At 49.3% G+C, this 23973-nt stretch overlaps 1 protein-coding gene across 1 annotated transcript in view; it reads left to right on the top strand.

Annotated features, from left to right (window-relative positions):
- The window catches only part of MUC5AC (mucin 5AC, oligomeric mucus/gel-forming), a 55475-nt gene that overhangs the window by 13979 nt on the left and 17523 nt on the right, over positions 1 to 23973 (top strand). Inside the window, exons 16-31 of the mRNA XM_086613694.1 lie at positions 653 to 747; positions 1752 to 1878; positions 2453 to 2708; positions 3305 to 3354; positions 3959 to 4059; positions 4187 to 4338; positions 4877 to 5015; positions 5108 to 5221; positions 5555 to 5734; positions 6244 to 6483; positions 7067 to 7223; positions 8510 to 8638; positions 8983 to 9124; positions 10409 to 10452; positions 10552 to 10755; positions 12047 to 19694. Coding sequence (XP_086469820.1) covers positions 653 to 747; positions 1752 to 1878; positions 2453 to 2708; positions 3305 to 3354; positions 3959 to 4059; positions 4187 to 4338; positions 4877 to 5015; positions 5108 to 5221; positions 5555 to 5734; positions 6244 to 6483; positions 7067 to 7223; positions 8510 to 8638; positions 8983 to 9124; positions 10409 to 10452; positions 10552 to 10755; positions 12047 to 19694 — 9778 coding nt within the window. The remainder of the gene's footprint in view (positions 1 to 652; positions 748 to 1751; positions 1879 to 2452; positions 2709 to 3304; positions 3355 to 3958; positions 4060 to 4186; positions 4339 to 4876; positions 5016 to 5107; positions 5222 to 5554; positions 5735 to 6243; positions 6484 to 7066; positions 7224 to 8509; positions 8639 to 8982; positions 9125 to 10408; positions 10453 to 10551; positions 10756 to 12046; positions 19695 to 23973) is intronic.

The raw sequence follows: 23973 nt of genomic DNA on the forward strand, positions 1-23973 counted from the left end.
CACCAAGCATTTAGCCAAAATAACAGTGGACTATTTGAACATGCACTATTTTCCTCTAAATAATAACTAGGATAATATTTTGGATCTTCAAAAATATTCTTTTGGATAAAGCAGTGTTTTTGTCAAGTTAAGAGAAACTGGAACATACAGCATATCAGGGATCCATTCCTGGAAAGGACTGATTGTCATATGGGAAAAAAGCTGTGCATAGCCCCACTGAAGGTTGGACTCAGCGTGGTACTTCCACTGTTAGACTGAGAACCAGACACAATTCAGAGCTTCATAGTTCTCAGGCTCCATTTCAGCCAATGAGATACATAATTCTTTGAGCATTCACAAGCCATTTTTCTGTTTTCTGAGATGAATTAGCATATTTTCAGTTCACGATGTGAATCTTTATTTTCGAAATTCAGCAAAGGATGTCTTAGTTTATTCCATGACAACTACACGAATTAAGAGCATTCAGTTTATGAAGAGTTCATATTTATGTATAGAGGAAGTGAAAGACTCTTTGTGTTTCAGCAAATGCAGACGTGAATTCTATTGCAAAGTTAAGCTTCTGCAGTTTCCCTGCAGGAAGTATAATTACATTGAGACAAGAGTTCAGACAACAAAGTGTAAAAGAAATTCTTTCCACATTTTCAATTCACAGACCAGTATGCTCAGCACTGGTGTGGACTGCTCTCTGATACCATGGGACCTTTTGCTGAATGTCACTCAACAGTGAATCCAGAAGTTTACCAGAAGGTACTTGGCTCTTAAATTTTTCCCATTTAAAAGAAAAAGACTCAGATTTCTGATACTAATACCTGAGAGAATAACTTGCCAACTGGGAGGAGATGCATTCATGATTTTTCTTTTCAAGCCAAGGGTTTATTTTTATCTATACATCATAATAATTACTCCTTTGTAAATGTATCTTTCCATTCCAAGGAGGATAAACTTACAGGCATATTCCTGCTGCCCATATTTTTAAGTACTAACTTAAACGCCTAAGCTCGGATCTTGGACTCCTTGGGCTCTTTATCAGGTCAAAGAACGAAAGCATCCCCTCCTGAGACAGAAGAAAAGCTTTACTCAGAATTATAACCAACACTTTGCTTAGTTGCTCTGAACTGCTCTCAGAAGGCTTTTGCATACATTCAAGAACAAGGCAAGAAATGTGTGTAAGAATCAGCAAAGAGATTTGGATAAAATTTGAACAAAAATGTTCCAGGAATTCAAGGTAGTGAAACTCTGGAACAGACTGCCTGGGGACTTTGGAAACCTGTAAGATCATGTTCAACAAACATCTTCTGGAATGACAATATTATAGCGACCTTGCCTGGCATAGCAACACATTAAATGGCTTCTTGTTTTCTTCGTTCTTTCGATGCAGAGTCCAAGCTTCTAAGCCTAAGCCCTAAATGTTGAGTGGCATCAAATGCCCTCTGCATTTTCTAAGTATATATGGCACAGTGGCTACAAAGTGGAAGTAACTGGGAAACCTACCAACATCTGCAAAAGCGAAAAAGAACTAGAAAAAGAAAAAACAGTTTAAAATCGTGGACCTCTAATTTCTCTCTCTCCTTGCAAAGAATCTTTTTTGAAAGTGCTCAATGAAATCTTCAAATGAAAAATGGGCATATGTTTACCTATGCATATGGATTACACTTACTTCTAGCTCTAATGAACATGACACTCTGGAAAGTATAGAGTGCCATGGCTTTGACCTGACAATCTGATGATCGCATGTCACCCTCTGTCCCTAGAACTGCATTTTTGACACGTGTAACTGTGAGAAGAGTGAGGACTGCATGTGTGCTGCCCTGTCCAGCTATGTAAGGGCCTGCGCCGCTAAAGGAGTTCTTCTCGCTGGATGGAGGAGCAAAGCCTGCAGTAAGTTCTACATCCCTTTGCCTCGAAAATTACCATCCAGAAGGCCCTACACAGCAGCTCTCAGGGATTCCCACAGGAAATAGTGTTAAACTGTATTTTAAGTATAGCACTGACTTTCGAGAATTTGAGGAGGAAGGGAATACCATAAAAGACAAGCAGTAAGCAAGGAGAAATATAAAAAAGAGGCTTTATTAGATTACTTGCTCAGACCCGCAGATGCGACATGGACCACAATATCCTTGCAATAGGAATAAAATAAGTAGGGCGTTTGTTAGTTTACTTTGACAAAAAGTGTAATAAAGCAATGAAGAAAAAACACACTATGCATTAATATAATGGAACTTTTTTGCTTTTTAACCTGGACAAAATATTTGTATTCATGACACATTTATAGGGGGAAATTCTGCCCTAGTAGTACAAAAAATATAAATAAATTACTTTATCAAGGAAATGAGTAAAGTACATGTACATACATTGCCATGTTTATTATATATACTTTACCTCAAATACTGCATTTATATCTACATTAATTCTTAAATGAACTATAACTGTAACTCACCTTTTTACTCTCAAGCAAAATATACCACCTTGTGTCCGAAATCCTTGGAGTACACTTACAATGTCGATTCCTGCCAACCCACCTGCCGGTCTCTGAGTGAGCCTGATGTCACATGCAGCATCAAGTTTGTCCCAGTTGATGGCTGCACCTGCATAAATGGAACCTACATGGATGAAAGCGGCAAATGTGTGCCTGCTTCTAGCTGTCCCTGCTACTACAAAGGAATGCCTCTGTCTTCTGGAGAAGTTATTCACGATAATGGTGTTTTCTGGTAAGAGATTTGTAAACAAAAGAATGAGGCTGGATATAGGCAATCATGAAACTACATATACATTATGCAATCTCTTAAAATCAAATGCATTTTTCTCCCTAATTTCAATATAAAAATTCATAAATCCTTAAAAATAGTTAGGGCTATCCACATTTGGAAGATTGTACTTAGACTATTACAGGAATTCGGCAAACCATACTGCGTTGTGTTAGTCTTGACTAACAGCCAAACTCCCACTCAGTCCGTCACTCACTCACATCCCACCACATGTACTTTTCTTATCCATGACTGTTCCACGGTAAAGGATGCTTGATAATCCCATTACAGGTTATTCTCATTATGAAAAGAATCTGGACTATTCTGAAGGACAGTTTTTAATCAGGCAAATGGACAGGGTAAACCTGTCTTTATATAGAATACACTTGCATTTTGGTCTCCACTAATATGAAATATTTTTAATAGTAGAAACTGTTCTTATAAAAGACATTTTCTCTGTTTTATCACACAGTCATTTTTCATTATTTCAAATTCATTAGGAAACAAGCTGAAACTTAACAAGGAAAAGCAAAACCATATTCATTCTCTTTTTTTTACAGCACTTGTGCTTATGGAAAGCTGAGCTGCATTGGAGAGAAACCTGAACCAGGTAACATATCATTTAAGGATTATCTTTAACTCTCCCTTTCCATCTTCACCCTTTTCAGTTCTCTCTTTTTTTGTTTTTCATAATGATGCAAATTGTACAAGTCTGAAATCCAAAACTATAAAATGAATTGATGACTTCTGTAATGCAGAGGATATTCTCAAAATATAAAGAAACAGTGTCTTACCTTTCAGATGACTGAAACAAGTTATAACCCCCTGGGTTACCCAGGGAAAGAGAATACTTGGTCACCTCACTGAATGTGAGGAGAAAACTGCCTATGTTTTGAACGAAAGTTCTAAAATAAAAAAAAAAATACTAAGCAAACCAGGATCTTTGTTTTCTTGTTTGTTTGTTTGTTTTCTGAAAGGAAGTGTTTCTCAAAGGTAACTGAACTCAAATTTTTATGAGTAGTCCAAGCATAAACACAGATGAGTATGTCTTCAAAACAATATTCAGTTTCTCTTTCTGGTCAAATGCATTATATTAAGGTACACAGATCTCACAAAAGAGTATTTTTTTTTTTCCTTTCAGTCTGCATTAAGGAAACACAAAGATATAAATACATGGTTGATCTCACATTTCTCCTGGCTTTTCTCTCTTTCAGTTTGTGTACCTCCCATGGTCTACATTGACTGTGGCAATGCCACTGCAGATGTGGTAGGAGCGGGATGCCAGAAGAGCTGTCAGACTCTAGATATGGAATGCGTAAGTATAGACTCTTCATACCCAGTTGAAAGCATATTAAACCATGTCTCTTTTACAATTACCTACTGCAGCTGGATTTTTCCATCAGAGAAATGTTTTAAGTCATGTTTCTATATGGTCCTTACAGTACAGAACCCAGTGTGTCTCAGGCTGTGTATGTCCTCATAACCAAGTGTTAGATGGCAAAGGTGGCTGTATAGCTCCAGAACACTGTCCATGTGTTCACAATGGGAATTTCTACAGTCCAGGAGAATCAATCAGAGTTGGCTGTAACAACTGGTAAGAGCATATTGAAAAATATTATTTTCAAGCATCTGAAAGGGAATAGTTTAAGCTCTAGGTGAATTACAGCATTTTGCCCTAGCAGTATCAAGATTTATAGGAAGGAATCCTACAAAAGATGATCCATTTAGTACCTAAAAAGCAAGTTATGTCTGTTTTTTACAATGACACACAGCACAGAAATTGCAAGTGTTCAGAAGAACAATATGGTTTGGATGTTGCCATATTCATTCAAGTCAAGAAAGCTTTTCTCCTTGCAGGCAATCCCTGCATTTCAATACATCCAATAAGATTCAGAAATGTGAAAGATTTAAAGTATTTTCTAACCCAAATTATTTATGACATCATGAAGCAACACAGTAAATCCCAAAGGCTCTTGAGCTATGCTGTATTTCTGAGAATAAGCAAACCTTATTTTTTCATTATACATTTAACACATTTTAAAATCAAATTGATGTACATGCAGGAATGTACATATATCTATATCCTGTGTATGTCTGGGTTTTACATTTAGAGTGCTTTTTGTCTTATGTAGCACATGTAGAAACAGAAAATGGCACTGCTCAGAGGAACCTTGCCTGGAAACCTGTTCTGTTTATGGAGATGGGCATTACACCACCTTTGATGGCAAACGCTTTGATTTTGAAGGAGATTGTGAATATGTTCTGGTCCAGGTAACAGAGTCCTTCCCAGATTTTTGCACTGTTGAAGTACCTTGAATTTTACATATGACCACGTAACACTGGATATCATTCCCCTGTTTCAGAACTACTGTGGTCAACAAGGTATTAATCAGGGAACATTCAGGGTCATCACTGAGAATATTCCATGTGGCACTACAGGAACCACCTGCTCCAAGTCTATTAAAGTTTTCCTGGAGGTAAGCACTTTCTTTAATAAGTTGCACCTTGGTCCTAATGTGTCAGAAGTACAGAACAAGCTGTCTCACATAGACTGCATTATAGAAGTGTCCTCCAAGACACTGAAAATGTTACTACACTTCTTTGCTCACTGCCAACGATTCTGCTCTCTGCTAGAGAAAGCAAAAGAAGGGAATTCTAAAGAGAACTTGCTTAACATGAAGTTGTTGAATAGATTAATTTTGGTGATAATAGAGTTATTATTTGAATAACAGTTACTGACAACATATATAACTGTACCCAATAGGTGACTTTTTAAAATTCGCCTCTAACTATTTCTTTTCCTATCCTAGAACTATGAGCTAGTCCTCAATGATGGACACTCTGATGTCATCCAGAGGACACCTGGAGGAGAAATGCCATTCCAAATCCGTTCCATGGGCATCTACCTGGTGGTTGACACTACTGTTGGCCTGATACTCATGTGGGACAGGAAAACCAGTATATTCATCAAACTTAGTCCCAGCTACCAGGTACATTTTAAAATCCAAAACATGGGAAAAAATTATTTCTGAAACATATTCACACTATGTCTCAAAGAAAAAAATGGAAATTTAGTCTGTAACCAGAAGACTGAAAGAGCTGCGATGATTACATACTATTATCCTTGCAGTGTTGACTTAGATTGTGTACTACACATTTTCCTTAAATTACGTTATTCAGCAATGGCATAGCAGCAACTACATCAGTAGCATTCTTCATGAAAAGCCCTCCCTGAAGAGGTATGTTCAGGATCAGATAAAACTAATTAGTTCAATAATAAGAACAAAAAACATGAGTCTACTCTGCTTCCTATCCTTATCCCTCCCAACAACAAGTTAGAGATATCTCTTCATGAAAGGTATATTATGAAAATGTCCGGGACTGTTACTGAAGAGGCCCAGATAATCTTAGATAAGATTCATCCTGAGGTCTATTACTCGCAGGTACTGAGAAACTGTACTTTGCTGATATTTGTCATTTTGTGTTTATCCCCATGCAGGGACATGTCTGTGGACTTTGCGGAAACTATGATGGCAATGGAAATAACGACTTCACTACTCGCAGTCAGTCTGTGGTTGGAAGTGTGCTGGAGTTTGCCAATAGCTGGAAAGTGTCTTCTAGTTGCCCAAATGCCAATCATACCAAGGATCCATGCACTGCAAACCCATACAGGAAAGCCTGGGCACAAAAGCAATGCAGCATCATTACCAGTGAAGTGTTTGCCAAGTGTCACTCCCAGGTATGGCAAAAACTTCAGTCTTAAATTCTCTTGAGCCAGAGATTATGTTAATTTTTATATGAGATAGCTGAAAAATATACTAAAATACAGTTTGTCATGCTTGACAAAGTCAAGTCAGACCAAGTTCCAGGGGACTGCATAGAAAGCATTTTCATTTTCATTTTCTAGCCTTGTACCTTGAAATAGTACACTAAATAAATTGATAGTTGGAGGTTTTTTAATAGAAGGGACAATCACAGATAAATCTCAGAATATGTTTATTTTCTAATGGCATCATTTTCTACTAATATAAATATCATCCACCTTATACATATGACTGTATTATAGCTTGTAGTAACGTAATAGTATTTTTTCTGCAAATGTATCTTCAATGTCAAATAATTCTTAGCATTATGACTTATTAGTAATAGCTTTATCCTACATTTTCCTCTTGGTTTTTCAAAGCGTTGTCGTGGTTTCTTCCTTTATCTTTCTCACATATACAGAGTTGTCAGTTTCAGATATTTTATTCAGCTTTTTTAGGACAGCGAATGACTTTTCAAAGAGAACAAGTGCATTAAAACTCAAATGTTTTCTCCAATAGGTTGAACCAAATGAATATTATCAAGCATGCGTGGATGATGCTTGTGCCTGTGACACTGGAGGAGACTGTGAATGTTTCTGTACAGCAGTAGCTGCCTATGCTCAAGTGTGCAATGAGCTGGACATCTGCATTTCATGGAGAACCCCATCCATTTGTCGTGAGTCTCACTCTACTACTTTTTGAAGGAGTCCAGAGGGAAAGAAAACAGGGAAGAAAAAAAAAAAGAAAAATAAGTAGAATGAAGAAAGAAATAAGGATAAAATTGTATTTGTAAGAGGCACTGCTGTATTCTAAAAATAGAAAAAAAAACCACAAAGCAAGTTGGGTAAATCACTGGAAGCCAGTCTATCTTGTCTATCTTCTTAAAATGAAACCATTGATAGTAACTTTACCAGTGGTGTCATTAGTGTATGATTTACTTGTCAATCGTGAATCACAACTGGTGAACTATACTATTAAATTGCACTCCCATCTGGCTACAGCAGGATCAGTGTAAATAAATATCAGTGCGTACTTGTTAAAATCAGTGATTCAATTAATTGATTTTTCATGCTTAATGTGTAACTGTGTTCTATGCTTTATAACTTTACTGTTGTCAAAAGTGGAAGAAGTGTAACAATTGTAATAAATTAGAAATAAGGCAATATACTGTTCACCACTGTCGTGGGTTAGGCCACTCCGGCAACCAAACCCTACACAGTCGCTCACTCACCCTCTCCCAGCCCTAGGGATGAGGGAGAGAATTAAAGGAGAAACGGGAAACCCGTGGGTTGAGATAAGAACAATTTAATACAGATAAGTACTACACAGTGTAGATGCTCACTACCCCCTCTTATCCGAAGCCTGTCTCGTCCCGAAGCTGCAATCCCAGACGAACACGAGGCCCCGAAATAGAGAGGGAGAGAGAGAGATAGTACTCCTAGAGTGGGAGTACTGGAAGACAGAGGAAAAAAGAAAAAAAGGCAAAAGAGGCGAAAGAGCAAAGCGCAAAGAACCCTTCTTTCCGGCTGTCCCTCACTTTTATACTGGGCATGATGCTGCATGATATGGAATACTAATTGGCCAGTTTGGCCCTCAATCTTAAGTTCTGCCACAAATCACAAGGGGAATTGTGGCCCCCTTGTCCCAGCTATACTCCCCCCTTAACCCGCCATGCCTCTGCACTCTGGCCAGAACACGGCACACTGAAAAGTCCTTGGAGTCTCACTTCCAACCACAAACATCAGCTTGCTATCAACATTCTTCTCAAAGAGAGTCTCTGAGTAAAACCAAAACACGGAGCTCTTCTAGCTGCTAAAAAGAAGAGCTAACTCTGTCCCAGCTAAAACCAGGACAACCACCAATGTGATTATGCTGATCACATGGGACTTTTACCCAGCAAAACTGAAAGACTGTAGAGCAAAAAGATCAAAGGTCTTTTTCTGTCATTTCTCCTTCCTCTAGCTCTTTTCTGTGATTACTACAACCCACAAGGGGAATGTGAGTGGCACTACAAGCCATGCGGAGCTCCTTGTATGAAGACATGCAAAAATCCAAGCGGGAACTGCCTTCATGAGTTGAGAGGTTTGGAAGGTAAACGTAATTATGCATATCTCATTCTACTTATAAAAAGCTAAAATGCAATATGATTAACAAAATTTATACTACTCAGTATATGATACGTTTATATTAGAAATTATAAGAAGATATTTTCTAGTTCATATCTTACTCCCTAATGGATTGTGAACTTGTTTGGAGTGAAAATGAGGACAAAATGCTCCAAAGTTTAATGTGCAATAAAAACAATACCAGTAACAGGTTCTGAAATTTCAGTTACCTTATGGGATAATTTTGGGAAAGCAGATACAAGCAGAGTATAGATTTACTTCTACTTGCGAAAGGCCTAGTGTTAACATAACTTTAATTTTTTATTGCAGGTTGCTACCCACGCTGTCCAAAGAACAAGCCCTATTTTGATGAAGAAACCATGACTTGTGTTTCTACTTGTGGTTGTTATGAAAACGGAAAAAATTACAAACCAGGAACGCAGATGCCTTCAAATCAGAATTGTCAATCATGGTAGGATTAGTAACAATTTTTAAACATTGAGTTTAGAGTAGTGGAACGTAATTAATCATGCCTTAAGTTTTTTGTTTACCAAGAGGAACTAGGCCAGTCATAAGCTGCTGAATAATTTCTAATTTTCTTCTGTTCCCAGGAACTTGAACGATGTCATGGTGAAACATTTTACAATAGAGAGATTAATTCACTACTTATTCTGTATTCTTATTAAAGCACCTTTAAATTATTATTATTACTATTATTAAATTAAGTAAAAACAAATTAAAATAATAATAATTACAGCAATACTCTGAGAATTTTGTTAAGATATCCCTAAAATCGTTATGTGAAATTATTTAGAAGTTAGCAGGCAACTAATCTTCACTGTTTTGAGCTTAGTTATTTGAGCTTAAGTTCAGTTATTGCACTGGTACTTGCATATTTGCAACAGCCAGCAAGTATTCCCACATGTTCTGTCAGAATCGATGTCATGTTGGCACAAAGGCTGCTAAGTCTTCTATCATACAGCACAAAGTTAGCAGAACCAGTTGTAAGGTAGTTAACACCTGTCCTAAGATACCTTTAAAGCAGCTACACTTAAATACTGTAAGCAGTGCAGCCAGAATGACAAAGACCTTAGCATGAAGCGCATCTGAGCTAACCCGCCTTTCGTGGCACGTTTTGCAGTTCATAGACAGCTTTGCCTGCATTGTCTATGTCATTAGCAGCACTAAACCTGAACTGTTAAATACATATCTATACTTACTTCAGTTTATTTGGTGTACAGATGTCCTTAGCCACTGTAAATAAATATATCAAGATTCAGTTCTTAACAGATAATAGATAAATTCCCTTTAACAACAGAATACATTCTCTCATCGTTTGGAATTCTGATTGAAATTCTCTGTGTAGACAACCTCAACATCCGTGACGCAGTGATCCCCTCTCAAATTAACTATTTACTGCACTTTCTCTTCAAACAAAGTGTACCTATCAGGGAGATAAGAACACTTAAAATCAACGCTCCCCACGTCTTTGCCCAGCCTCCAAAAGCACTGATAAGGACACTGCATGTTTAGTATGCTGGCACAGAATAGTCACCTTTCTTGCCAGAAAACTGAGTGATCCTACCTAACCTTAATTTGTACAGCAGAACTGAATATCTAACTCAGAGAATATAGGGTCTTTCTACATTTAAACACAAAATGAAGAGCAAAGGATCGATAGAAAAAATTGAAACAAGCAAATGATGTCGTGAACCAATATATTCACATTCACCATCTTCTTTTTGCTCTTTTCCAGTGAATGCACAGATCATGGCAAAAAATGCAAATACAATGAATATGGTATGTTGACAAAGTTGTTTTTATCTGAAAAGGATGCATTTGAGGTACTCTGCTCCGTGTTTAGGATACCAAGGGATAACACGCTATTTTGATTTACAGAATGTTTCTGCATTTATGAGGGCAAGAAATACAACTATAAAGATGTGATCTACAATACTACAGATGGCACAGGAGGGTGTATTGTCGCAACCTGTGGTCCCAATGGAACGATTCAAAGGATTGTCTATGAATGTCCGATCTCAACATCACCCATAACAACAACGTTTCACTTCAGCACTACATCACCTGCCACTATTTCCACAGGTACATCCTTCATAGACCATAAGAGTGCATTCCATTCATTAGTGGGTAAAATATAGCTACAAAAACCATGCCCACACTCACAACATAATTAATTAATACAACCTCAAAATAAATGACATTAAGTGTCATTTGTTATTAGCATCCGGTTTCAGTCAGTATTTGGTAACCAAACTAATACAAGGAAATAAACACAGAAAATAAAACCACTTCCGAAACACCAAAATGGAGACCACTGCACACAGTTTGATACTATTATTTTGCTTATCTTCATAGTGAAAAACAACAAAAAAGTATCAGATCTATTATCTGTAATTGTAACTTTTTCTATACCTGGAATAATCTTTACTGAACAAATAATTCATTATTTTTTCCTATTAAATTACAGAATGATTACTTTCTCTAAAATTCCTGGTAGGGTTTTTAAACGTATTTATTATTACAGTAGATTGCTCAGATATTGACATTGAGATACTGAGATTTTTATTTCTAGAATTGCTCTTCAACATTCTTCAGGTTGGTAATCTCTAATTACTATGGGTACATGTTGTTTAATGAAATAAGTATTCAGTATAAAATTTAGAACTACGAGTTTTGAAATCACAGAAACCACAATTACCACTGGAATTCATTAGACATTTTCCAGCCATTTCACAACAAGAATTTACCTGCAAAATCTTATGGACTGCTCTCCAACCAATAAATGGTTTCTTAAGACCAGAGCTAAAGCACAAAATGTAGGGGTGATAATAATGCTGCATTAGACAATATTCTACTTCAAATGGAGGAGGAAAGACAATGCAGCATATTCCATGAGAAGTCAATGCATTTGCCAGAAAAAAAGTACCTATCAGTCTTGGAGCATAGACTAAACTTTACTCTTTCCACTGGCTTTGAATTCGGGCTTTGACATTCCAGAGAGACTAACAATTACTGAAGCAAGATACAAACCAAGCAATTACACTGAATCAAATGTAAAAATAAGAGAGATTTTTTTTTTTCCCCTAATGTGTATAAATTATGCCCGAGACTTATTTCAGCACTTTATAGAAGACCACTGGCATTCTATTGGGAATCGACAGTTCCAAACATGTCAGTATGTCAAATTGCTGGGTGGGGGATTTTCTGTTCTCCTTTGTATTAAATTGTAAGTACACTAAACTGATGCACTACAGGATCATAATGCAAGCGAATGACCTTAGAAAAAAATTCAGCCCATTTAATATAATAAAAAAGACAATATTTACAGAAATTTATTCCAAGTTTCATGATCTCGTCTTCTTCTCTTTAACAGTTTCACCAACTACATCAATATGTGTTCATGAAGTCTGCAAGTGGACAGAATGGTATGATGGGAGTCTGCCAATCCCTGGCTATGATGGTGGAGATTTTGAAACCTTTGGTGATTTGAGAGCTAAAGGTTATGAAGTCTGCAACACTCCACGAGCTGTTCAGTGCAGAGCAGAGAAATTCCCAAATATGCCGCTGAAAGACCTTGGCCAAAAAGTAGAATGCAGTAAAACGGCTGGGCTTATATGTTACAACAAAGACCAAATTTCAACAATGTGCTACAACTATGAAATCAGAATCTTATGCTGTGTTTTTGTACCATGCTCTTCCACAACACATTTCAGCACATCCACACCGATCACGACAGCACCTAAGAGCACAGAAACATCAAGTCTAACTGAAGAAACTACATCATTTTCAACCACTACAACATCAACAGTTATGACAACCCCTCAAAGTACAACATTCACAACTCCAGCTACTAAAGAAACAACCACAACTACAAGTCAAACGACAACACCAGTCACCATTTCTCCTTCAACAACTCCTCTTTGCACTAAAGAAGAATGTCACTGGTCAATATGGTATGATGTCTATTATCCAGGATCTGCGTACAATGATGGAGATTTTGATACAATTCAGAATATTAAAAAAAAGGGATACAAAGTCTGTGACAACAGAAAAGCTGTTGAATGCAGAGCAGTAAGGTTCCCTAATACACCGTATCAACTCCTGGAGCAACACATAATATGCAACACAGAAGAAGGGTTGATATGCTACAATAAAGACCAACTACCTCCAATTTGTTATAACTACAAATTAAGATTTAAATGCTGTAACAATATTACAATACCATGCCAGACAACCACAGTGCCCCATACAACTACACAAAAATCAAGACCAACAACAACTTTTTCAACAACTATAAGTACAACATCCACAGAAATATCAACAACACCACATCTAGTGACAAAACATAAGACAACTACAGTACCAACGATAACACCTCAAACAGAATATATTCATACAAGAACTACATCAAAAGCAACGACATCAACCTCCACGCTCTACTCCCCCACCACGCTGGCCACCTCCTCGGAAACCACACTGCAGACCTCCACCAGCACCACCAGCCCCGTGCCGACACCCACCTCCTTCCCCACCAGCGCGCCCTCACCCACCACCCCCTACACCACCGCCTGTCAACCCGAAACGTGCTCCTGGACCGAATGGTTCGACGTCGACTTCCCCTCCTCGGGGCCCGGCCAGGGAGACTACGAAACCTACCAGCACATCCGGGCCGCCGGCAAGGAAGTCTGCCAACATCCAAGGGAAATCGAGTGCCGGGCCGAGCAGTACCCCGAGGTTCCCATCACGCAAGTCGGACAGGTCGTGCAGTGCGACGTCCACTTCGGACTGGTGTGCAAGAACGAGGAACAGACTGGCAAATTTAAGATGTGCCTCAACTACAGGATCCGCGTCTTCTGCTGCAGCCCCAACTACAACTGCCCAACCAGCACACCCTCGTCCACCACCAGCCCCACCACCCTCATAACACGCCCGTCACCCAGCACCGCCCCGACCCCCACCACCGTCACCACCGCCACCTCCACGCTCTACTCCCCCACCACGCTGGCCACCTCCTCGGAAACCACACTGCAGACCTCCACCAGCACCACCAGCCCCGTGCCGACACCCACCTCCTTCCCCACCAGCGCGCCCTCACCCACCACCCCCTACACCACCGCCTGTCAACCCGAAACGTGCTCCTGGACCGAATGGTTCGACGTCGACTTCCCCTCCTCGGGGCCCGGCCAGGGAGACTACGAAACCTACCAGCACATCCGGGCCGCCGGCAAGGAAGTCTGCCAACATCCAAGGGAAATCGAGTGCCGGGCCGAGCAGTACCCCGAGGTTCCCATCACGCAAGTCGGACAGGTCGTGCAGTGCGACGTCCACTTCGGACTGGTGTGCAAGAACGAGGAACAGACTGGCAAATTTAAGATGTGCCTCAACTACAGGATCCGCGTCTTCTGCTGCAGCCCCAACTACAACTGCCCAACCAGCACACCCTCGTCCACCACCAGCCCCACCACCCTCATAACACGCCGGTCACCCAGCACCGCCCCGACCCCCACCACCGTCACCACCGCCACCTCCACGCTCTACTCCCCCACCACGCTGGCCACCTCCTCGGAAACCACACTGCAGACCTCCACCAGCACCACCAGCCCCGTGCCGACACCCACCTCCTTCCCCACCAGCGCGCCCTCACCCACCACCCCCTACACCACCGCCTGTCAACCCGAAACGTGCTCCTGGACCGAATGGTTCGACGTCGACTTCCCCTCCTCGGGGCCCGGCCAGGGAGACTACGAAACCTACCAGCACATCCGGGCCGCCGGCAAGGAAGTCTGCCAACATCCAAGGGAAATCGAGTGCCGGGCCGAGCAGTACCCCGAGGTTCCCATCACGCAAGTCGGACAGGTCGTGCAGTGCGACGTCCACTTCGGACTGGTGTGCAAGAACGAGGAACAGACTGGCAAATTTAAGATGTGCCTCAACTACAGGATCCGCGTCTTCTGCTGCAGCCCCAACTACAACTGCCCAACCAGCACACCCTCGTCCACCACCAGCCCCACCACCCTCATAACACGCCGGTCACCCAGCACCGCCCCGACCCCCACCACCGTCACCACCGCCACCTCCACGCTCTACTCCCCCACCACGCTGGCCACCTCCTCGGAAACCACACTGCAGACCTCCACCAGCACCACCAGCCCCGTGCCGACACCCACCTCCTTCCCCACCAGCGCGCCCACACCCACCACCCCCTACACCACCGCCTGTCAACCCGAAACGTGCTCCTGGACCGAATGGTTCGACGTCGACTTCCCCTCCTCGGGGCCCGGCCAGGGAGACTACGAAACCTACCAGCACATCCGGGCCGCCGGCAAGGAAGTCTGCCAACATCCAAGGGAAATCGAGTGCCGAGCCGAGCAGTACCCCGAGGTTCCCATCACGCAAGTCGGACAGGTCGTGCAGTGCGACGTCCACTTCGGACTGGTGTGCAAGAACGAGGAACAGACTGGCAAATTTAAGATGTGCCTCAACTACAGGATCCGCGTCTTCTGCTGCAGCCCCAACTACAACTGCCCAACCAGCACGCCCTCGTCCACCACCAGCCCCACCACCCTCATAACACGCCGGTCACCCAGCACCGCCCCGACCCCCACCACCGTCACCACCGCCACCTCCACGCTCTACTCCCCCACCACGCTGGCCACCTCCTCGGAAACCACACTGCAGACCTCCACCAGCACCACCAGCCCCGTGCCGACACCCACCTCCTTCCCCACCAGCGCGCCCTCACCCACCACCCCCTACACCACCGCCTGTCAACCCGAAACGTGCTCCTGGACCGAATGGTTCGACGTCGACTTCCCCTCCTCGGGGCCCGGCCAGGGAGACTACGAAACCTACCAGCACATCCGGGCCGCCGGCAAGGAAGTCTGCCAACATCCAAGGGAAATCGAGTGCCGGGCCGAGCAGTACCCCGAGGTTCCCATCACGCAAGTCGGACAGGTCGTGCAGTGCGACGTCCACTTCGGACTGGTGTGCAAGAACGAGGAACAGACTGGCAAATTTAAGATGTGCCTCAACTACAGGATCCGCGTCTTCTGCTGCAGCCCCAACTACAACTGCCCAACCAGCACACCCTCGTCCACCACCAGCCCCACCACCCTCATAACACGCCGGTCACCCAGCACCGCCCCGACCCCCACCACCGTCACCACCGCCACCTCCACGCTCTACTCCCCCACCACGCTGGCCACCTCCTCGGAAACCACACTGCAGACCTCCACCAGCACCACCAGCCCCGTGCCGACACCCACCTCCTTCCCCACCAGCGCGCCCTCACCCACCACCCCCTACACCACCGCCTGTCAACCCGAAACGTGCTCCTGGACCGAATGGTTCGACGTCGACTTCCCCTCCTCGGGGCCCGGCCAGGGAGACTACGAAACCTACCAGCACATCCGGGCCGCCGGCAAGGAAGTCTGCCAACATCCAAGGGAAATCGAGTGCCGGGCCGAGCAGTACCCCGAGGTTCCCATCACGCAAGTCGGACAGGTCGTGCAGTGCGACGTCCACTTCGGACTGGTGTGCAAGAACGAGGAACAGACTGGCAAATTTAAGATGTGCCTCAACTACAGGATCCGCGTCTTCTGCTGCAGCCCCAACTACAACTGCCCAACCAGCACACCCTCGTCCACCACCAGCCCCACCACCCTCATAACACGCCGGTCACCCAGCACCGCCCCGACCCCCACCACCGTCACCACCGCCACCTCCACGCTCTACTCCCCCACCACGCTGGCCACCTCCTCGGAAACCACACTGCAGACCTCCACCAGCACCACCAGCCCCGTGCCGACACCCACCTCCTTCCCCACCAGCGCGCCCTCACCCACCACCCCCTACACCACCGCCTGTCAACCCGAAACGTGCTCCTGGACCGAATGGTTCGACGTCGACTTCCCCTCCTCGGGGCCCGGCCAGGGAGACTACGAAACCTACCAGCACATCCGGGCCGCCGGCAAGGAAGTCTGCCAACATCCAAGGGAGATCGAGTGCCGGGCCGAGCAGTACCCCGAGGTTCCCATCACGCAAGTCGGACAGGTCGTGCAGTGCGACGTCCACTTCGGACTGGTGTGCAAGAACGAGGAACAGACTGGCAAATTTAAGATGTGCCTCAACTACAGGATCCGCGTCTTCTGCTGCAGCCCCAACTACAACTGCCCAACCAGCACACCCTCGTCCACCACCAGCCCCACCACCCTCATAACACGCCGGTCACCCAGCACCGCCCCGACCCCCACCACCGTCACCACCGCCACCTCCACGCTCTACTCCCCCACCACGCTGGCCACCTCCTCGGAAACCACACTGCAGACCTCCACCAGCACCACCAGCCCCGTGCCGACACCCACCTCCTTCCCCACCAGCGCGTCCTCACCCACCACCCCCTACACCACCGCCTGTCAACCCGAAACGTGCTCCTGGACCGAATGGTTCGACGTCGACTTCCCCTCCTCGGGGCCCGGCCAGGGAGACTACGAAACCTACCAGCACATCCGGGCCGCCGGCAAGGAAGTCTGCCAACATCCAAGGGAAATCGAGTGCCGGGCCGAGCAGTACCCCGAGGTTCCCATCACGCAAGTCGGACAGGTCGTGCAGTGCGACGTCCACTTCGGACTGGTGTGCAAGAACGAGGAACAGACTGGCAAATTTAAGATGTGCCTCAACTACAGGATCCGCGTCTTCTGCTGCAGCCCCAACTACAACTGCCCAACCAGCACACCCTCGTCCACCACCAGCCCCACCACCCTCATAACACGCCGGTCACCCAGCACCGCCCCGACCCCCACCACCGTCACCACCGCCACCTCCACGCTCTACTCCCCCACCACGCTGGCCACCTCCTCGGAAACCACACTGCAGACCTCCACCAGCACCACCAGCCCCGTGCCGACACCCACCTCCTTCCCCACCAGCGCGCCCTCACCCACCACCCCCTACACCACCGCCTGTCAACCCGAAACGTGCTCCTGGACCGAATGGTTCGACGTCGACTTCCCCTCCTCGGGGCCCGGCCAGGGAGACTACGAAACCTACCAGCACATCCGGGCCGCCGGCAAGGAAGTCTGCCAACATCCAAGGGAAATCGAGTGCCGGGCCGAGCAGTACCCCGAGGTTCCCATCACGCAAGTCGGACAGGTCGTGCAGTGCGACGTCCACTTCGGACTGGTGTGCAAGAACGAGGAACAGACTGGCAAATTTAAGATGTGCCTCAACTACAGGATCCGCGTCTTCTGCTGCAGCCCCAACTACAACTGCCCAACCAGCACACCCTCGTCCACCACCAGCCCCACCACCCTCATAACACGCCGGTCACCCAGCACCGCCCCGACCCCCACCACCGTCACCACCGCCACCTCCACGCTCTACTCCCCCACCACGCTGGCCACCTCCTCGGAAACCACACTGCAGACCTCCACCAGCACCACCAGCCCCGTGCCGACACCCACCTCCTTCCCCACCAGCGCGTCCTCACCCACCACCCCCTACACCACCCCCTGTCAACCCGAAACGTGCTCCTGGACCGAATGGTTCGACGTCGACTTCCCCTCCTCGGGGCCCGGCCAGGGAGACTACGAAACCTACCAGCACATCCGGGCCGCCGGCAAGGAAGTCTGCCAACATCCAAGGGAAATCGAGTGCCGGGCCGAGCAGTACCCCGAGGTTCCCATCACGCAAGTCGGACAGGTCGTGCAGTGCGACGTCCACTTCGGACTGGTGTGCAAGAACGAGGAACAGACTGGCAAATTTAAGATGTGCCTCAACTACAGGATCCGCGTCTTCTGCTGCAGCCCCAACTACAACTGCCCAACCAGCACACCCTCGTCCACCACCAGCCCCACCACCCTCATAACACGCCGGTCACCCAGCACCGCCCCGACCCCCACCACCGTCACCACCGCCACCTCCACGCTCTACTCCCCCACCACGCTGGCCACCTCCTCGGAAACCACACTGCAGACCTCCACCAGCACCACCAGCCCCGTGCCGACACCCACCTCCTTCCCCACCAGCGCGCCCTCACCCACCACCCCCTACACCACCGCCTGTCAACCCGAAACGTGCTCCTGGACCGAATGGTTCGACGTCGACTTCCCCTCCTCGGGGCCCGGCCAGGGAGACTACGAAACCTACCAGCACATCCGGGCCGCCGGCAAGGAAGTCTGCCAACATCCAAGGGAAATCGAGTGCCGGGCCGAGCAGTACCCCGAGGTTCCCATCACGCAAGTCGGACAGGTCGTGCAGTGCGACGTCCACTTCGGACTGGTGTGCAAGAACGAGGAACAGACTGGCAAATTTAAGATGTGCCTCAACTACAGGATCCGCGTCTTCTGCTGCAGCCCCAACTACAACTGCCCAACCAGCACACCCTCGTCCACCACCAGCCCCACCACCCTCATAACACGCCGGTCACCCAGCACCGCCCCGACCCCCACCACCGTCACCACCGCCACCTCCACGCTCTACTCCCCCACCACGCTGGCCACCTCCTCGGAAACCACACTGCAGACCTCCACCAGCACCACCAGCCCCGTGCCGACACCCACCTCCTTCCCCACCAGCGCGCCCTCACCCACCACCCCCTACACCACCGCCTGTCAACCCGAAACGTGCTCCTGGACCGAATGGTTCGACGTCGACTTCCCCTCCTCGGGGCCCGGCCAGGGAGACTACGAAACCTACCAGCACATCCGGGCCGCCGGCAAGGAAGTCTGCCAACATCCAAGGGAAATCGAGTGCCGGGCCGAGCAGTACCCCGAGGTTCCCATCACGCAAGTCGGACAGGTCGTGCAGTGCGACGTCCACTTCGGACTGGTGTGCAAGAACGAGGAACAGACTGGCAAATTTAAGATGTGCCTCAACTACAGGATCCGCGTCTTCTGCTGCAGCCCCAACTACAACTGCCCAACCAGCACACCCTCGTCCACCACCAGCCCCACCACCCTCATAACACGCCGGTCACCCAGCACCGCCCCGACCCCCACCACCGTCACCACCGCCACCTCCACGCTCTACTCCCCCACCACGCTGGCCACCTCCTCGGAAACCACACTGCAGACCTCCACCAGCACCACCAGCCCCGTGCCGACACCCACCTCCTTCCCCACCAGCGCGTCCTCACCCACCACCCCCTACACCACCGCCTGTCAACCCGAAACGTGCTCCTGGACCGAATGGTTCGACGTCGACTTTCCCTCCTCGGGGCCCGGCCAGGGAGACTACGAAACCTACCAGCACATCCGGGCCGCCGGCAAGGAAGTCTGCCAACATCCAAGGGAAATCGAGTGCCGGGCCGAGCAGTACCCCGAGGTTCCCATCACGCAAGTCGGACAGGTCGTGCAGTGCGACGTCCACTTCGGACTGGTGTGCAAGAACGAGGAACAGACTGGCAAATTTAAGATGTGCCTCAACTACAGGATCCGCGTCTTCTGCTGCAGCCCCAACTACAACTGCCCAACCAGCACACCCTCGTCCACCACCAGCCCCACCACCCTCATAACACGCCGGTCACCCAGCACCGCCCCGACCCCCACCACCGTCACCACCGCCACCTCCACGCTCTACTCCCCCACCACGCTGGCCACCTCCTCGGAAACCACACTGCAGACCTCCACCAGCACCACCAGCCCCGTGCCGACACCCACCTCCTTCCCCACCAGCGCGCCCTCACCCACCACCCCCTACACCACCGCCTGTCAACCCGAAACGTGCTCCTGGACCGAATGGTTCGACGTCGACTTCCCCTCCTCGGGGCCCGGCCAGGGAGACTACGAAACCTACCAGCACATCCGGGCCGCCGGCAAGGAAGTCTGCCAACATCCAAGGGAAATCGAGTGCCGGGCCGAGCAGTACCCCGAGGTTCCCATCACGCAAGTCGGACAGGTCGTGCAGTGCGACGTCCACTTCGGACTGGTGTGCAAGAACGAGGAACAGACTGGCAAATTTAAGATGTGCCTCAACTACAGGATCCGCGTCTTCTGCTGCAGCCCCAACTACAACTGCCCAACCAGCACACCCTCGTCCACCACCAGCCCCACCACCCTCATAACACGCCGGTCACCCAGCACCGCCCCGACCCCCACCACCGTCACCACCGCCACCTCCACGCTCTACTCCCCCACCACGCTGGCCACCTCCTCGGAAACCACACTGCAGACCTCCACCAGCACCACCAGCCCCGTGCCGACACCCACCTCCTTCCCCACCAGCGCGCCCTCACCCACCACCCCCTACACCACCGCCTGTCAACCCGAAACGTGCTCCTGGACCGAATGGTTCGACGTCGACTTCCCCTCCTCGGGGCCCGGCCAGGGAGACTACGAAACCTACCAGCACATCCGGGCCGCCGGCAAGGAAGTCTGCCAACATCCAAGGGAAATCGAGTGCCGGGCCGAGCAGTACCCCGAGGTTCCCATCACGCAAGTCGGACAGGTCGTGCAGTGCGACGTCCACTTCGGACTGGTGTGCAAGAACGAGGAACAGACTGGCAAATTTAAGATGTGCCTCAACTACAGGATCCGCGTCTTCTGCTGCAGCCCCAACTACAACTGCCCAACCAGCACACCCTCGTCCACCACCAGCCCCACCACCCTCATAACACGCCGGTCACCCAGCACCGCCCCGACCCCCACCACCGTCACCACCGCCACCTCCACGCTCTACTCCCCCACCACGCTGGCCACCTCCTCGGAAACCACACTGCAGACCTCCACCAGCACCACCAGCCCCGTGCCGACACCCACCTCCTTCCCCACCAGCGCGCCCTCACCCACCACCCCCTACACCACCGCCTGTCAACCCGAAACGTGCTCCTGGACCGAATGGTTCGACGTCGACTTCCCCTCCTCGGGGCCCGGCCAGGGAGACTACGAAACCTACCAGCACATCCGGGCCGCCGGCAAGGAAGTCTGCCAACATCCAAGGGAAATCGAGTGCCGGGCCGAGCAGTACCCCGAGGTTCCCATCACGCAAGTCGGACAGGTCGTGCAGTGCGACGTCCACTTCGGACTGGTGTGCAAGAACGAGGAACAGACTGGCAAATTTAAGATGTGCCTCAACTACAGGATCCGCGTCTTCTGCTGCAGCCCCAACTACAACTGCCCAACCAGCACACCCTCGTCCACCACCAGCCCCACCACCCTCATAACACGCCGGTCACCCAGCACCGCCCCGACCCCCACCACCGTCACCACCGCCACCTCCACGCTCTACTCCCCCACCACGCTGGCCACCTCCTCGGAAACCACACTGCAGACCTCCACCAGCACCACCAGCCCCGTGCCGACACCCACCTCCTTCCCCACCAGCGCGCCCTCACCCACCACCCCCTACACCACCGCCTGTCAACCCGAAACGTGCTCCTGGACCGAATGGTTCGACGTCGACTTCCCCTCCTCGGGGCCCGGCCAGGGAGACTACGAAACCTACCAGCACATCCGGGCCGCCGGCAAGGAAGTCTGCCAACATCCAAGGGAAATCGAGTGCCGGGCCGAGCAGTACCCCGAGGTTCCCATCACGCAAGTCGGACAGGTCGTGCAGTGCGACGTCCACTTCGGACTGGTGTGCAAGAACGAGGAACAGACTGGCAAATTTAAGATGTGCCTCAACTACAGGATCCGCGTCTTCTGCTGCAGCCCCAACTACAACTGCCCAACCAGCACACCCTCGTCCACCACCAGCCCCACCACCCTCATAACACGCCGGTCACCCAGCACCGCCCCGACCCCCACCACCGTCACCACCGCCACCTCCACGCTCTACTCCCCCACCACGCTGGCCACCTCCTCGGAAACCACACTGCAGACCTCCACCAGCACCACCAGCCCCGTGCCGACACCCACCTCCTTCCCCACCAGCGCGCCCTCACCCACCACCCCCTACACCACCGCCTGTCAACCCGAAACGTGCTCCTGGACCGAATGGTTCGACGTCGACTTCCCCTCCTCGGGGCCCGGCCAGGGAGACTACGAAACCTACCAGCACATCCGGGCCGCCGGCAAGGAAGTCTGCCAACATCCAAGGGAAATCGAGTGCCGGGCCGAGCAGTACCCCGAGGTTCCCATCACGCAAGTCGGACAGGTCGTGCAGTGCGACGTCCACTTCGGACTGGTGTGCAAGAACGAGGAACAGACTGGCAAATTTAAGATGTGCCTCAACTACAGGATCCGCGTCTTCTGCTGCAGCCCCAACTACAACTGCCCAACCAGCACACCCTCGTCCACCACCAGCCCCACCACCCTCATAACACGCCGGTCACCCAGCACCGCCCCGACCCCCACCACCGTCACCACCGCCACCTCCACGCTCTACTCCCCCACCACGCTGGCCACCTCCTCGGAAACCACACTGCAGACCTCCACCAGCACCACCAGCCCCGTGCCGACACCCACCTCCTTCCCCACCAGCGCGCCCTCACCCACCACCCCCTACACCACCGCCTGTCAACCCGAAACGTGCTCCTGGACCGAATGGTTCGACGTCGACTTCCCCTCCTCGGGGCCCGGCCAGGGAGACTACGAAACCTACCAGCACATCCGGGCCGCCGGCAAGGAAGTCTGCCAACATCCAAGGGAAATCGAGTGCCGGGCCGAGCAGTACCCCGAGGTTCCCATCACGCAAGTCGGACAGGTCGTGCAGTGCGACGTCCACTTCGGACTGGTGTGCAAGAACGAGGAACAGACTGGCAAATTTAAGATGTGCCTCAACTACAGGATCCGCGTCTTCTGCTGCAGCCCCAACTACAACTGCCCAACCAGCACACCCTCGTCCACCACCAGCCCCACCACCCTCATAACACGCCGGTCACCCAGCACCGCCCCGACCCCCACCACCGTCACCACCGCCACCTCCACGCTCTACTCCCCCACCACGCTGGCCACCTCCTCGGAAACCACACTGCAGACCTCCACCAGCACCACCAGCCCCTGTGCCGACACCCACCTCCTTCCCCACCAGCGCGTCCCTCACCCACCACCCCCTACACCACCGCCTGTCAACCCGAAACGTGCTCCTGGACCGAATGGTTCGACGTCGACTTCCCCTCCTCGGGGCCCGGCCAGGGAGACTACGAAACCTACCAGCACATCCGGGCCGCCGGCAAGGAAGTCTGCCAACATCCAAGGGAAATCGAGTGCCGGGCCGAGCAGTACCCCGAGGTTCCCATCACGCAAGTCGGACAGGTCGTGCAGTGCGACGTCCACTTCGGACTGGTGTGCAAGAACGAGGAACAGACTGGCAAATTTAAGATGTGCCTCAACTACAGGATCCGCGTCTTCTGCTGCAGCCCCA

The sequence above is a fragment of the Tauraco erythrolophus genome, chromosome 6 (genome assembly GCF_009769465.1).
Source record: "Tauraco erythrolophus isolate bTauEry1 chromosome 6, bTauEry1.pri, whole genome shotgun sequence".
NCBI classification, from domain to species: Eukaryota; Metazoa; Chordata; class Aves; order Musophagiformes; family Musophagidae; genus Tauraco; species Tauraco erythrolophus.